Source organism: Manacus vitellinus, unplaced genomic scaffold (assembly GCF_001715985.3).
Source record: "Manacus vitellinus isolate BGI_N305 unplaced genomic scaffold, ASM171598v3 scaffold_68_pilon, whole genome shotgun sequence".
NCBI lineage: Eukaryota > Metazoa > Chordata > Aves > Passeriformes > Pipridae > Manacus > Manacus vitellinus.
Window position 1 is genome coordinate 510770 of NW_021940744.1, and position 15519 is coordinate 526288.

Consider the following 15519-nt stretch of genomic DNA (forward strand, 5'->3'; position numbering starts at 1 on the left):
AGAACTTAAGTGAAAGCTCCTCATAATGTGGGTTTATTAGAAGTCAGACATGAATTAGGTGCAAAAATGTGTCCTTGGGTGGTGTTGAGTGTCAAAGAATTTTTCAGAAAGATGGAAGGGGTGAATTTGCATTTGGAGAAGGCTGGAAAGCTGCAAATGTTTTCAGTACAGGTGGCTTGTAAAGAGGAATGCGGAGTTGTGAAATGGAGGGGAGGAAAGGTGTGGAGCAAACCATCCCGAGTGCTGTAGCCACTGCTAATATGAGGGAGCTGAGGCTCCCTCAGTGCACTGGAGCTGCTGCAGTGGTACACAGTGGTATAAGTTAAAAGCCAGCTATGTTGTGTCTGGGCTCTGTTTTGCCCCAGGGAAAGGGCTGGGAGAAGAGGGGGGAAGCACTGAAATGCCAGCAGAAGGAATGGCTAAAGAGGAATAGCTGAAGAGTTTGCCCCGAGGCATGGTTTGCAGTGTATTAAAATTGCTGGAGAGGTGGTCTGTCCTGTCTTGAAAGACAAGAATTGGTTCTGGTATTTGATGTGGAAATGGAACCCATACCCATGTAAAATATAACATAAACTGACTGTACTTGCTCACCTGCTCTTCTCAGCATCCTTCTCTGTTATTCTCGTCTTTCCTGCTCTGCACATGCCCTTCATGAGCTCTGTTGAATCTTTTCTTATATGTCTAAATCTTCCTGGAGGATTTTGCTTCTTGATTCCCCTCACCACCTGCGAGCACCCACCTGTCTATCCTTTGCACCATTCAGAGTGTTTTGGGAAGTGGTGATGAGAGCCTTTGTGGTTACAAAGAGTTTCCCCCTTGGTGCTTTCTAGGTGCTGGTCACCTGGACGATGTCACCATCACAAGTGCTCGCCCTGGACCTGGTGTGCCCGTGGCCTGGGTGGAGAGCTGCTCCTGCCCTGTGGGATACGAGGGGCAGTTCTGTGAGCGCTGCACCTCTGGGCACCGGCGAGAGACCCCGAGCCTGGGGCCCTACAGCCCCTGTGTGCCCTGCGCGTGCAACGGGCACAGCGAGACGTGCGATCCCGAGACAGGTGAGAGGGCTGGCGAAACAGGGAGGGTGATTCTTCCTTTCTAGGTTGGACAAGGAAGCAAAACCCATGTCCCTCTCTATTCCAGGCGTGTGCAATTGCAGGGATAACACGGCGGGGTCTCACTGTGAGAAGTGCAGTGACGGGTATTACGGCGATGCAACGGCCGGCACAGCCGCAGACTGCCGGCCCTGCCCCTGCCCGGGCAGCTCGAGCTGTGCCATCGTGCCCCGCACCAAGGAGGTTGTGTGCACCAGCTGCCAGGCTGGCACTACAGGTGTGTTCCTACACAAAAAGTCATCTTCTACATCCACATGCTTGTGGAAACGTGTCTCCTGCCAGTTCTGGGAGTCTGATCCATAATGTGAAAGCTGCTGTGTCAGTTCTGATTCCAATCCTTCTCCCTTCCTCAACCCTGTTTTCTGTCCTGTGTGAGGCTCAGGGCTTCCCATGTTCCTTGTTCTTGTCTCTCGAGAACAAGAGAGCAACAAAGGCTTGATCTGTGCAAAGTCTGACCATTTCTATGCTATGTAGGTGAGCCATGCTGGCTTCTAATAGAACTCTGGTAACTGTATGCAGAAAATAGATTTAAAGGAGCCAGGGAGGTGGGTCAGACTGAAATAAAATTAGAAGATGCAGTTTGCCAGCCAGGGAGGCACCACAGGATGCTTCCTAGGAAAAGCAGGAAGGCTGCAAAGACTCAAACACTGCCCAAAAAAATATAAGATCAAACAAGTGCTCAGCAGTTTTAATGAGAAATATATGAACGGATAGAGATCTTTTTTTCAAAGCAATAAGCTGTGAAGTCCAAGCATGCAGCTGAGTTGTTAAGCAGTTGTTTTGTTCTGCCTGCAAACAGCAAGGAAGCCTTAGGATGGCTGGCAGCCTCCTCCCTGCTTCTCTGCTGATTTTATGCTTGGCATAGCAGAGTCCAAAGTACAGAATACCTGTAAATGCTTGACATGCTTAGAAAACCCCCTGACCAAGCAGCTCATGGAAGTTCCTATGGGTGCCACTGCATTGTGAACCAGGGAGGAGTCCAGGGGCCCAGATTCCTGCAGCTCAGGTGTCTGTACAAGCTCGTATTTACTTGTAACTGTGTGACTGCACAGGAGCTCCACCTGTGTCATGCCACCTTTCTGGGATGTGAGGGAAAAGAGGGTTTATGTGCAAGAACTGCCTAACAAACGGAATTTTTAGCTGGCTGGGGAGGTCAGATCTGCAGTAAGTGTAGGGAGATGCTGAGTTGGATGCTTCAGTGGCTGCCCATGGAGGTTTGGTGCATCTCTGGCAGTGGAGCTTCCTGGAGCAGTGGTGCCCCATGGAGCTCTACCTGGTTGGAACTCTTAAATTTACAACAAATTACAGCAAATAGGTTTGGCTTAAATGGATATTAGGAAGAAATTTTTTACAGAGAGAGTGATCAGACATTGGAATGGGCTGCCCAGGGAGGTGGTGGATTCACTGTCCCTGGAGGTTTTTAAGATGAGACTGGATGTGGCATCCAGTGCCATGGTCTGGGAACCACAGTGGGGTTGGATCAAGGGTTGGACTTGATGATCTCAGAGGCCTTTTCCAACCCGGTTGATTCTATGATAGGAGGGAAAGGAGGAGTGGAAATGATTCATAATGCAAAGTTCCAGTGAAAAAGCAGCTTGAATTTAGACATGGGGAGGGATTTGTGTCTGACCCCAATAGGAGGATGAAAGTACAGGAAGCTGGAAAGTTTTGTTTTCAGAAGGGACTGGAAAGGACATCCTGTGTGAGGTGGCAGCAAAGGGCTTTCTGCTGCAGCACCTGAGTGTGTGTTGTGTCCCAGGCAAGAGATGTGAGCTGTGTGACGACGCCTATTTTGGGGACCCGCTGGGTGAAAACGGCGCTGTGAGGCCCTGCCGCCTGTGCCAGTGCAACGACAACATTGATCCCAACGCCGTGGGGAACTGCGACCGCCAGACCGGGGAGTGCCTCAAGTGCATCCACAACACCGCCGGCTTCTACTGCGACCGCTGCAAGGACGGCTTCTTCGGGAACCCGCTGGCCCCCGACCCCGCCGACAAGTGCAGAGGTCAGAGCTGGTTCCTCGTGCATTTTACGATGGTTTTGTCCCCAGAGAGATGCTGTTAGGACACAACGTCAGGCTGTTGCTTGTGCCCATCAGCAGCGATGTGTGGTGGTGGTTTGATGGTTCGAGCTTGTTAAAATCCTTGTATTTGTGGGCACTTACTGCCATTGAGGCAAAAGCACTGTGCGATGCAGACTGCTGGCTGTGGTTTGGATCCAGGCCTATTTAGGGACCAGTGAGTACCAACACCACAAGAGACTTCTAACTTGGTGCATGTTTCTCCATCCTTTCTATTTTTGCAGCTTGTCACTGCAATCCCTATGGCACTGTGAATCAGCAGACGAGCTGCAATCAAGTGACTGGGCAGTGCGAGTGCCTGTCCCACGTCACCGGGCGGGACTGCAGTGCCTGCGAGCCTGGATTCTTCAACCTCCAGAGTGGACGTGGCTGTGAGAGGTGATGTTTACCTTGGCTCGGGGCAAAGAGCCTGGTTTTGGAGGGTCTGGGCTTACCTTGGGCAGGAATGTGATGTTTGTCACAAGTAAATGCTGTGCCTCAATGCTGCTGCAGGTGGGGAAGAGCAGCAGTCAAGGAGTGGCTACTAACACTGTGTAAAAAGCCTGACTTATAAATAGCTTTATAAAGAGCTCTAAATCAGAGTTTTAAATAGAAAACTGCCACGTGACTGTGTGATTGTAGCAGGAGCTCATGGGTTCCTTTTTTAGTGCAGCAGCAGGCTCAGTGCCTCGCCTGCTGTAGCTGCACAGCAAGAAAAGTGACTTTGGGCAAATGCAAACATTGCGCTGCGCCCTTCAGGGGGGCAGTTCACCTCTGCGTCCCTTCTGTGCCATGTCTGATGTGTGTCTTCCTCTCCCAGGTGCAACTGCCATGCGCTGGGCTCGACCAATGGGCAGTGCGACATCCGGAGCGGGCAGTGCGAGTGCCAGCCGGGCGTTGCCGGCCAGCACTGCGACCGATGCGAGGGCAACCACTTCGGCTTTGGCTCCGAAGGCTGCAAACGTAAGTCTGAGAGGCCAGAGCGAGGCAGATGGGAAGGATGTTGCACACGCAGCCTTCCCGTTGCTTTCGTCCTGTCCCTGGGAAGGTCCTTTCTCACTGTGCTCTTCATCACAGAAGTTGGTGCTTTTATGTCCGCACCCTGCATGGTGGAATTTGATCTCCGTGCTACAGCTTATCCCCTTGTTTTGTTAACTTTCCCTTATCCAACTTATTAGATACCCGCCTTACTTATTAGATACCCGCCTTACTTATTAGATACCCGCCTTACTTATTAGATACCCACCTTACTTATTAGATATCCACCTTACTTATTAGATATCCAACCTTCTTATTAGATATCCAACCTTCTTATTAGATATCCAACCTTCTTATTAGATATCCAACTTTCTTATTAGATATCCAACTTTCTTATTAGATATCCAACTTTCTTATTAGATATCCAACTTTCTTATTAGATATCCAACTTTCCTATTAGATATCCAACCTTCTTTTGAGATATCCACCTTCTTTTGAGATATCCACCTTCTTTTGAGATATCCACCTTCTTTTGAGATATCCACCTTCTTTTGAGATATCCACCTTCTTTTGAGATATCCACCTTCTTTTGAGATATCCACCTTCTTTTGAGATATCCACCTTCTTTTGAGATATCCACCTTCTTTTGAGATATCCACCTTCTTTTGAGATATCCACCTTCTTTTGAGATATCCACCTTCTTTTGAGATATCCACCTTCTTTTGAGATATCCACCTTCTTTTGAGATATCCACCTCTCTTTGGTGTAAATACATTCTCTGAATCTTGGCCTGCAACAGTTCTGTTCCCTGTTGTTAAATCTGCACAGCTACTCTGCATATGGCCTCAATATACAGATTCTGTCTTGAGGATGATCCAAACTTTCCTCATTGATATCCCTGCCTGTAAAGAGCAGGAAAAGTAACTGCAGTTGGTTACAATGAAATGGGGTAGAATAATGCTTTGTGGGAGAGGCAGTAGTGACACTGAACACATGCTGTGAACATTGGGTCTCACTTGTGTGTAGAAGCACCGTGATCAGGAGTGGGGTTCAGCTGTGGGTTTGTGCTCTTGCAGATGTTTTAGGGTATTGAGGGTATGCGCTCGCCCTGGCGTTTTAGGGTGTTTCTGCCTCTTCTCCAGTCTGACTGAGGTCTAAATTCCCGCAGCCTGTGACTGTGATCCGGAGGGCTCGCGCTCCCTGCAGTGCCAGGAGAACGGCCGCTGCGAGTGCAAAGAAGGCTTCGTGGGGACCCGCTGCGACCAGTGTGAGGAGAACTACTTCTACAACCGCTCCTGGCCAGGCTGCCAGGAATGTCCAGCCTGTTACAGATTAGTGAAAGACAAGGTAAGGCCAGGAATGCTGCTGTTGGTACTGCTGGAGACAGTGTAACGTGCCCGCTTGTGCAGCAGCTGCGCCCCTGGCTGTTGATGGCTGCTGAAGGCAGAGAGGCTCAAGGTGCTTGGCTGTGTCACAGCTGTGCCCTGTCCCTCTGACGTAGGTGGCGGAACAACGCGAGAGGCTGCGGGAGCTGGAAAATCTGATAGCAAATCTGGGTGCAGGAGAAGAAACCGTGACTGATCAAGCCTTCGAGGAGAGGTTGAAGCAGGCAGAAAGAGAAGTTATGGAGTTGCTCCATGAAGCACAAAAAAGCAAAGGTGAGTTGACGAGTTCTTTGCCTGATGGTCCTGTTTCCTTTGGACACAGCGTATTTTATCTCAGGCCTGTACTGTGCTCCAGGACTGACAGCTATTTCAGATAGCACTGAGTCAGTGTGTGTTGTTATCAGAACAACAGTGCCTGTGCTTTTATCCCTGCTGTTCTCCGAGCGCTTCTCTGTTGTACATGCAAAGTAAAGATCTGCCTCTAGCTCCATACAGGTGTGTTTTGTGTGTTAGCCTCTTCTCCAGATGCATAGAAGGGTTTTATTTGTTCAACGAACAGAAGACTTTCCAGTACACTTTTCGTGCTTATAAATTTGCTCAAACATCTTGAGATCAAGTAGTTCTTGTTAGGATATCATCAGCAATCTGAATGAAGGCTTCAAGATCCTGCTGGCAAGCTTAATTATCCCACCATAAAGTGTAGAAAGTTCTGAAGAGTGCTGTTGTGGTGGCTTTTAGCTGTTTTCCCTGTTAAACTCTGCTTTGAATTGATTCTTTTATTGTCACCTCTACCACAGGATGTCTGTGAGCAGGATGTTTGTCGTGTCTGTGACAGTGGTTTGTCCTTAGAGTGTCTTTAATGTATGAGATGATGTGTGTTTTGGAAAAGAGAAACCTGAAGACTACTGACTTTGCAGTAAAAGATGTTCCCCTGGGAACTGGGACAGTGATTTCAGACCATTTTGGGAAAATCCATCCCCTTTGTGTGAAGCTGGAAAAAAGCTGACACACATCTAATGCTGGTGTTTGCTTGGGAAGATTCCTGCCAGTGGGAATGATGGCTGAAGCTCTTCTTAGCTTTAGCTGAGGTAGATTTACACTCTCTGCTTGGCATCCAAGTCTAGATAATAGTCTCACATAAGGAAGTAGGAGGTTGGGAATCGAAGAAAGGTGAGGGAATGGATTGGGTTTTGTGGTGGTATTTCAGATCTTTCTTTCCATGTCTTACAATCATAGAATCATTTAGGTTGGAAAGACCTCTGAGATCAAGTCCAGCTGCTAACCCAGCACTGCCAAGTCTATCACTAAACCGTGTCCCCAGGTGCTACATCTACGTGTCTTTTAAATCCCTCCAGGGGTGATGATTCCACACTTCCCTGGGCAGCCTGTGTCAGGACTCAACAACCCTTTCAGTGAAGAAATTTTTCCCAGTATCCGATCTAAACCTCCCCTGGTGCAGCTTAAGGCTCTGTCCTTTTGTGCTGCTGCTTGTTGCCTGGGAGCAGGGCCCGACCCCCACCTGGCTCCACCCTCCTGTCAGGGAGTTATAGAGAGTGAAAAGTGCCCCGAGCCTCCTTTTCTCCAGGCTGAGCTCCCTCAGCTGCTCTTTGTGCTCCAGCCCCTTCTGCAGCTCTGTTGCTCTTCCATAAGAGGGCAGGTTAAATGCAACAAAAGCTACTCTTGCAAAAATCTGTACAAGTTATTTGTGTTTTTCTATATAGTATGTTTTTGAAATGTGTCAGATTTTCATGTTCAATATTTAAGATGTGCTGCAAGGTCAAGGTATTTGGGAAGAATCTTTAGTTTTGGAGGCCTGTGGCCTTCTGCTTGTACTTCATCTCTTGAAAACATTCTCATCTTTTCAAAAGTAACTGCCCCTGGCCATGAGGCACGTGCTTGTACTGTAATGGCTCCATTATTAAGGTGCTGTTGTGGGGAGTTGCCTGGTGGTCCAAAAACTTGGGGAAGTTTGGGTGGCTCCGAGGTCCTACATATGAGAGAACCAAGGCTCTATCTGGCCAGCTTTTGTCATCCCTTGGGTTTAGGGGAGAGTTTGGAGTAGGTTGACTATTCCACACATCTCCTAGCTGCTCCCTGTGGAGACTGTCTGGCTTGGGAACAGCCAGTGTTGCCCAAAGTGGAGAATAATGTACAGCCCCACTATTCCTCCATCTCTGCAAACCTTCTAGGAGTTAAGAGAATTCACAAAGCAGACATTTCATACCTCTTGAGGAGCAGCTCTGCTGTGATTTTAAGTCCATGACAGAGGTGAAACGTGATTGTGAACACAAAATCTCCCATCAGAGTCGGTTCCAACAAGCAGCAGGGTTGTCTTATTAGTAGTTAATGGCTTTTCATTTCTCATATTTGGAGCACATTCTGATGGTGACTTTGATCTCAAGCTGAGCGACTTGTGAAACAGCTTTGCTGGTCCCCTTTCAGTAGGGGATTAACCTCCAATACGGTGCCTGCAGCGGTGAGCTGCTGCTCCAGCTTCTCCTCCTGCTGTAATTAATTTTGCTTCCTCTCTCTTATATCTTGTGTTTCAGACGTAGATCAGGGCCTCATGGATCGTCTCAAAGACATCAACAGCACACTGGCAAATCAGCTCAACAGGCTGAGGAACATCCAGGGCACAGTGCGGGAGACGGAGAACCTGGCGGAGCAAGCCCGGGTGCGGGTGGAGGACACCGAGGACCTCATCAGCTTGGCTTCTGACATGCTGGAGAAGGCAAAGGTGGCAGCTGACAATGTGGTGAGTGTGCTGCTGAGATCCCATGCCACTGGGAGAGGAGAGGGCCTTTACTTCTTTGCCCTCTGGTGTGTTTCTCTGCTTGGTCTCTCTCATACAGCAAATGTGCACCATGGAAAATAAGTAAAGGAAGTTCACCAGTGTCTGTCAGAGATTGTGTCTTAGCCCCTGCTCAAAGAAACCAACAGAAGAACTCTTAAAGAAATATCAACACCTTTGTGTTTAAGGGATGAGCAGTGGTTAAGAAAAACATAGAGAAGTCAGAAGTAGGTCAGACACATCTCTAAGCATTTAGATCATGACAATAAATATTTAAAGAAAAGATGAGTCAAAGATGAAAGAAGAGGTTTAGGGGTTTCTTTTTCCTTTCTTTTCCCAGTCCATTGCACCTCCGGAGCAAAGCGGGGACCCCAACAACATGACTCTGTTGGCAGAAGAGGCCCGTAAGCTGGCAGAAAGGTAAGGCAAGGCACACTCCTTGTGGATCACATCAGGGCCCTGCTCTTCCCTGCAGATTTTAATTTGCTGGGTAGGAAAAACATGCCCTGTGCTGAGTAAGAGTCTGTCACCATGGGCTCATGCCTGTGTGGCACTGAGGGCAGACACCAGACATGTGAACAGGGGGCACAGCAACCATCTTCCATTGCAAATGTTTTAGCATCTCCCATATTTAAATCTGGGAGAAGGAAGGAAAGTGAGAGAATAAACTCCAGAATTGAGGATAGAAACTGCTGGCTGACAAACCTAATGGCATTATTTTTTTTCCATTATCTTGTCCAGACACAAAAAAGAAGCTGATGAGATTGTTCGCGTAGCCAAGGCTGCAAATGATACTTCCATGGAAGCGTATCAACTGCTGCTGAAGACCCTGGCTGGAGAAAACCAAACTGCCATTGACATTGATGAACTCAACCAGAAGTGAGTCAATAACAGAAAAATGGTTTTATTCCCTGGCTTTAAGTGCTTAAAACTAATCGTTTTATGGGAGTTGGTTTTCAATTTCTTAGCCTCTCTACTCTCTTAAGTTCAGTTTTACAAAAAATATTGTAGCACAACTGGATCCTTGCGGATTTTTTAGGTATAATCAAGCAAGGAATATTTCTCGAGACCTAGAGAAACAGGCCAACAAGGTGCTTGCTGAGGCAGAGGAAGCTGGAAACAGAGCCCTGCAGATCTACGCTAATCTCACCAGCCTGCCTACAGTGGATTCCACAGGGCTAGAGGTACGTGTGGGCAGCATCACATGCAGTATTCCCTGAAGATTCCAAGTTGCTGGCATACCTTGCATATGCTCTGCTAATGCTCCCAGTCTGTGGGATTTTTGTCCATCTAGGCATAGTCCAGACTTGTGCTTTCCAGCTTCCACACAGGAGATTAAAATGCATAAAACCACCTACATAAACCTCCACTTCCCCCAGTCTCTGAAGGACAAAAATCCAAGTGAAATGTTTGCCAAGCATCTTGGCTTGAATGGAGAAGTGCAAAAATTTGCCACCCGTTCAGAAATTCTTTAACATTCAGGACTCCGCGTTTGTTTCTGATTTCCACCTGCAGAATGAAGCAAATAAGATCAAGAAGGAAGCAGAGGAATTAGATCAGCTAATTGCCAGAAAGCTGAAGGATTATGAGGACTTGAGAGAAGACATGAAAGGAAAGGAGCTTGAAGTAAAGAACCTCTTGGAGAAAGGGAAGACAGAACAGCAGGTCAGTTCTGCTTTGTGCAGGCTTTTGTTCCATGAAAAACAAACAAAAGAAAACAAGTAACTGGCCAGATGTGAAAGATCTGGTCTTATTCAGTCTCGTCTTATTGCAGCTTGTTAATTATGAGAATGCTGAAGAGTGGTCCCAGAAAGGAGTTGCAGAAAGCTGTTAAAAGCAACAGCATTGAGGCTGTAAGGGAAAATAGGGGATATTTGCCAGGTGTGGTGTCTTTTGTATTCAGAACAGTATTCCAGAAGTCCCTACATTCCCCTGCCTCAGAGGAAGTACTGCTGTTTTAGATGGCATTGGTGTTTCAGACTGAGCAGTGCTTTTTTTGATACACCTACGTGGTTGCCCCTCAGGAGGTGAGAATATGTTGATCCGTGTCATGTCTCCTCAGACTGCAGACCAGCTCTTGGCTCGAGCAGATGCAGCGAAAGCCCTGGCTGAAGAAGCTGCTCGGAAGGGCAATGGCACACTACAAGAGGCCAATACCATCCTCAGCAACCTGAAAGGTAAAGAGGAAGCACTTGCAGTGAATCCTTCAGTTCCAGTGTGACAAGTCATTTGGCAGTAGGGGTATCCTGCTTAAACAGGCTGTGCTATTGCCCTCACCTCAGTGTTGGGGGGGTTCTTTAGGCTTGTTTTTCTTTAAAGAAAAAAAATATAAGCGTTTTCAGTGACTGGAAATCTCCTTTAAGCTCCTTATTTAGTATCAGAAGATGTGCAATAGGGAGAGCTGATGCCAGTTTGCTCTTGGTCCCTCCGATGTCATGGAGGCAAAGCCTGGGGATCTCAGTCAGATGAGCATCCCAAGGCTCTCTGTCCTGATAAGGGTCTGTTCTGCCCTTCCCTAGACTTTGACAAGCGGGTGAATGATAACAAGACGGCGGCTGAGGAGGCGCTGAAGAAGATCCCTGCCATCACACAGACCATCGCTGAAGCCAACAACAAGACGCGCCAGGCGGAGCTGGCGCTGGGCAACGCTGCTGCTGATGCCCGTGAGGCCAAGGCTAGAGCAGATGATGCTGAGAAAATCGCCAGCTCTGTTCAGAAGGTGAGTCCTTAGCAGTTCTGAAGCCACCCTCTCCCCGAGATGTTGGTGTGTAACTGGGTAAGCTCTGTTCCAGTGCTTCCTGGAGAGCCACATGTGCTTTCTGCTGTGTTCCCACATGTGGACACGACAGGAAATCAGTGCATTTTGATGGAAAGGACTGAAGGAGGTTGTGCACCTTCATCACCTTTCTTCCATCCTCTCCCCCTTGTTGGCTGTAGAGTGCTGCTGCTACCAAAGCCGAAGCCGACAAGACTTTTGCCGACGTGACGGGGCTGGCCAGGGAGGTGGATGACATGATGAAGCAGCTGCAGGATGCAGAGAAAGAGCTTAAGCGGAAGCAGGCAGATGCTGAGCAAGATATGATGATGGCAGGCATGGTAAGTAGTGCTGGCAGGTGACAGCAGTGGCCAGGAACTGCCTTCTCCCCACTGTCCTGGAGAGGCAAGCTTTCCTCCTGCTCTCCCCTTGCAAAGACAGTGCTGAGTCCAGCCAGTATTCAAACTCTTCCAAGTTTTAAGTGGGATTGAGAACATGAGACAAGCTCTGGTGCATTAGCACAGGCTCCCTGCTGGAATTTGAGAGCCAGTTTTCTTAATGCAACACTCTCCTTTGAGTTTAACTGAAACCTGACTATAGACCTGTTGACTCTACTCTGACTTTCCCTGCAAAATCCTGCTTAGTTCTCAGGGATATCCTGAAGTAATCAGAAAACTGATTATTTGAAGATTGTCAGTCTTCTCCAGCATTGTGATAAAGATCTCAGTGCATGAGTGTTACCCTGGAGTGAGGAGCCAGAGGTGTGGGTGACTAACTGCTTGGGTAGAGGCAACAGTTTTTTGTGCTCTCACTTTTTACACCCTGCAGGCCTCACAGGCTGCCCAGGAGGCAGAAGATAATGCCAGGAAAGCAAAGAACTCTGTGAACAGCCTACTCACTGTCATTAATGACCTGCTGGATCAATTAGGTAGGACTGTCTTAATGTGCCCTATGCCTTTGAGTGTTTTCCTGATGTGTGCTGGCTTCCCTGCCAGTGCTGTGCAAGGAATCAGATGGGTCTGTTGACCTCTTGAAATGGGGTTTGTGTGGCATGTCTTGGGGTTTTTGCTTTGCTGGGGTAGCCTCAGAGCTCGTTGTGCAGTGTTCAGTGGTGGTTTTCTGCAAGCTGAGGACACCGAAGGTGTCACCCATGTGGTTGGTTCTGTTTTAAATGATGTCTCTAATGCAGAAACAGCCCGATGGGGGTCTGGCTGTGGGCTCAGCTGTGTGAGCACCCAAAACCAGGGCATCAAAGGGTTTTTAATGCGCTTCACTATTTGCTACTGGCTTTTCAGGGCAACTGGAGACGGTGGACTTGAACAAACTGAATGAAATTGAGGGTACCCTGAACAGTGCCAAAGACCAGATGAAAGACAGCGACTTGGACCAGAAAGTGTCTTTCCTTGAGAGAGAAGCCAAGAAGCAAGATGATGCGATACAGGCCTACAACAGGGACATTGAAGAGATCCTGAAGGACATTAGCAATCTGGAAGACATCAGGAAGACCTTGCCATCTGGCTGTTTCAACACCCCGTCCATTGAGAAACCCTAAGGGTGCGCTGGGGTGGGGGGTATTCCCCCCGAGCGGTGGTTTGGCTCCGGAGTGCCTTAACACACAGTACCTTCTCCAAATCCCCACCTCTTCGCTGCTCACAGCCACTGTTTTCTTGTTCAAATCAGGATAAGTTGAAAGATTTTTTTTTTATTATTATTATTTTTTTTTTTGAGAAGCAAATTAAATATCCGTCTTTGGGCATCAAAGGGGGTTTTTTTTATATAGATTGTTTTCCTGAGCACTCTGCCTTTGCCCCTTCCTCAGACACAGTTTCTCTTTGATTAGTGCAAAGATGAGAGATGCTCTGGACTCTTTATACTGTGGTTCAGAAATAACCATGTGAGCTGTACACAGCAAGGCAAAACTAACCCAACTTTCTCTCCTCCCTTGGACTGTAAAATCCTCAGTCCCAGAGCTCTCTGTTCCTATGAAGGAAGGGGATGGCTGCCAAAGTATTACTGTAATGGCCAGTAAAGCTGCACTCTCAGATCTCTGTTCCCAACTTCTAACCCTGTGAATTTATTGTTTTCATCCTTACCTAGTGGCCAATCTGACGGTGTTGGTAGCCTTTGACAAAATAGCTGAAGCCTCTTTCTGAAATGCTTTCTGTGATGATGCATTGCTCTGAGGAAAAGGCAGCCTCTGATTGGAGCTGTTTGGGAAGATGGGATACTGGTGGAGTGGTGGATCTTGCCAGCCCCACTCCTCATCTGTGGAAAAGTTTTGGGTCCGGTCTGAAAGCTGCTGCCTGCTGGGTAGTCCAGACTGCCAGAGCGTGGAAGCCATGAGCTGCCTTCCCATCTGTTGCTACTGAATTGCCAGAGGATCTGGTGTTTTAGGCTTGGAATGTCTGACTGACAGATGAGTTTGTTCAAGCAGGACGAGTTTTGCTCAAGAGGAGGGCTGCCATCCAGAGAGCTCCAACAGCTGCACTGGCCTTCACGCCGAATGTCTTTGGGTGGAGAAGGAAGGGGGCACGTGAATGGAAATGGGAAAAGTCTGTGTTTCTCCCCATCTTTTTCCTGAAGGAGGACAGTGGCATTTTTATATCTCTTGGCATTGCTCTGGCCTTTTGCCTGTTTTTAAGCTGGCGGGAAGAGCTGGAATTTTCCAGTGCCCTCCTTCCTTTTTGCCTCCCGGTCACCGTAAAGCCACCACAGCACAGAGGCTTCAGGCCAGGCTCAGGTGGCAGCTCTGCATTTCACAGCTCCCACCTTCTTCCCTGGCAGGCTCCCTCCCCAGGTAGTGCTTCCCAGCTGCTCACTGGTGCTGGGTGGGAGTGCCAGGGAGAGAGCATCCTCTGGGCTTCCTCCTTGTCTCCAGCCTGGCATCCCTCCCCCCCTCCCTGAGGCCTAGTATATATCTATCCTTAAACACTATGCAACTTTGTATGTTTGCGTAGCGGGGAAGAAATTATTATCTGACACACACTGGTGCTATTAATTATTTCAAATTTATATTTTTTGTGTGAATGTGATTTTTTTTTCCGTTTTTTTTTTTAAAATCATGATTATAGTGTGAGGAAGTCTCTCGTGTGTGCGTATGTGTGTGTAAATATGCTCAGCCATATTTCCAGAATGGCACAGCCTGGCCTCCTCCACGTGCTCTCCCCTGTAGCCAATCAGGGTGCGTGCATTGTGTATCGCTTCTCTCTGTATCATTCCCTTGAAACTTGGGATTTCTCCCAGCTGGGCTCCTGCTTTCTTCCTTCTCCTGTATCCTCAGCACCCATCAATAACCACTTTGCCTGTCGGGTGGATGTCTTCCAGCCCTCCCTGCCAAGCCAGCCCTGCCCCACGGTGCTCACAGCACCCCGTTCCGTGTGCCTTGTCCCTTGGGACGCTGCGCCAGGACAGGGGCAGGAGCTGTGGCTTTGCAGCTGGGCTGTGAGGAGCTGTAGCACGGCTGGGACACTGGACCCAGCGCTGAGTGGTCGGAGAGCTGGACTCGGGGACATCCTGATACCACTGTGTGAGGCAGGAGGCTCGGTGCACCCTTGGGGATGGCACTGCTGGGCGGGGGGTGATCCCAGCAAATCCCGCTCTTGTACCCCTTCCCTTAGAGATTCTGGCATTTACCAGCTTGGGATTTCCCTCCTGCCTGCAAACACACCTGGAGGAGAGCTTGCTGGCTCGCTGGCTGCTCTGGTCAGATGGCTGTAACCGTGTCACCTCTGCCAAGGCTGTGGGAAGAGCAGATGCAAAGATGCGCACATGCCCTGGCTGACCTCAGGCCTAAGGCTTTCTTCTCTTGGTTTTTTTTCTTGGTTTTTTTTTCCTTAAGCTGTTTTTAACAGAATTTTATTTTTAAATAAGAGAAAAAATCTTTATAAGCGATCTCTTAATCACTACTGCATTACAGCCATTAATCATTGTGTAAGTCCAGTTATTTCTTTACGTAATGTGATGACGCGACAGCTGCTGGTGGAGTGCTGGATGTCAGTCCCTTCATCACCTTGTTCCTGACTGTGGCCCCCTCAGTACGTGCCTTCACTCCAGCTTTTTTTGCCTTAATCTGTGGTCTTGCTGTCTGGGGTGGTGAACAAAATGCAACACTTGCAGTTTTTATGTATAAAACAGTATTTCTTATTTATAATAAAGTCTGAATATTTGTAACCCCTTATACCTTGGCATTCTTTTGAGTATTGCTTTTTTTTCTTTGGGGTAGGGGGAGCGGGTATTGATGGGGATGTGTCTCAGTTGCAAGATTCAGCTCTCGCTTAATTAGGTGACCTGTTTTAGGGTGGAGGAAAAAGGAACAAGAAACTTGGAAATGCATTTGGTGGGTGCAGGTGGCCACAGGGATGATGGTTTCCCCCGTGTCCACTGCTCCATTGCCATGTGGCAATGATGGATGGATTTTAAGCTATGATGGATTTTAAGCTGCT

At 48.2% G+C, this 15519-nt stretch overlaps 1 protein-coding gene across 1 annotated transcript in view; it reads left to right on the top strand.

Annotated features, from left to right (window-relative positions):
* LAMC1 (laminin subunit gamma 1) overlaps positions 1-15254 on the top strand; it is a 29304-nt gene extending 14050 nt beyond the window's left edge. Inside the window, exons 12-28 of the mRNA XM_018083795.2 lie at positions 831-1052; positions 1138-1326; positions 2869-3114; positions 3414-3567; positions 3989-4131; positions 5315-5493; positions 5648-5804; positions 8081-8286; positions 8663-8742; positions 9064-9201; positions 9362-9506; positions 9838-9987; positions 10385-10499; positions 10842-11041; positions 11260-11418; positions 11906-12005; positions 12373-15254. Coding sequence (XP_017939284.1) covers positions 831-1052; positions 1138-1326; positions 2869-3114; positions 3414-3567; positions 3989-4131; positions 5315-5493; positions 5648-5804; positions 8081-8286; positions 8663-8742; positions 9064-9201; positions 9362-9506; positions 9838-9987; positions 10385-10499; positions 10842-11041; positions 11260-11418; positions 11906-12005; positions 12373-12629 — 2840 coding nt within the window. The 3' untranslated portion in view covers positions 12630-15254. The remainder of the gene's footprint in view (positions 1-830; positions 1053-1137; positions 1327-2868; positions 3115-3413; positions 3568-3988; positions 4132-5314; positions 5494-5647; positions 5805-8080; positions 8287-8662; positions 8743-9063; positions 9202-9361; positions 9507-9837; positions 9988-10384; positions 10500-10841; positions 11042-11259; positions 11419-11905; positions 12006-12372) is intronic.
* Positions 15255-15519: the final 265 nt, after the last annotated feature.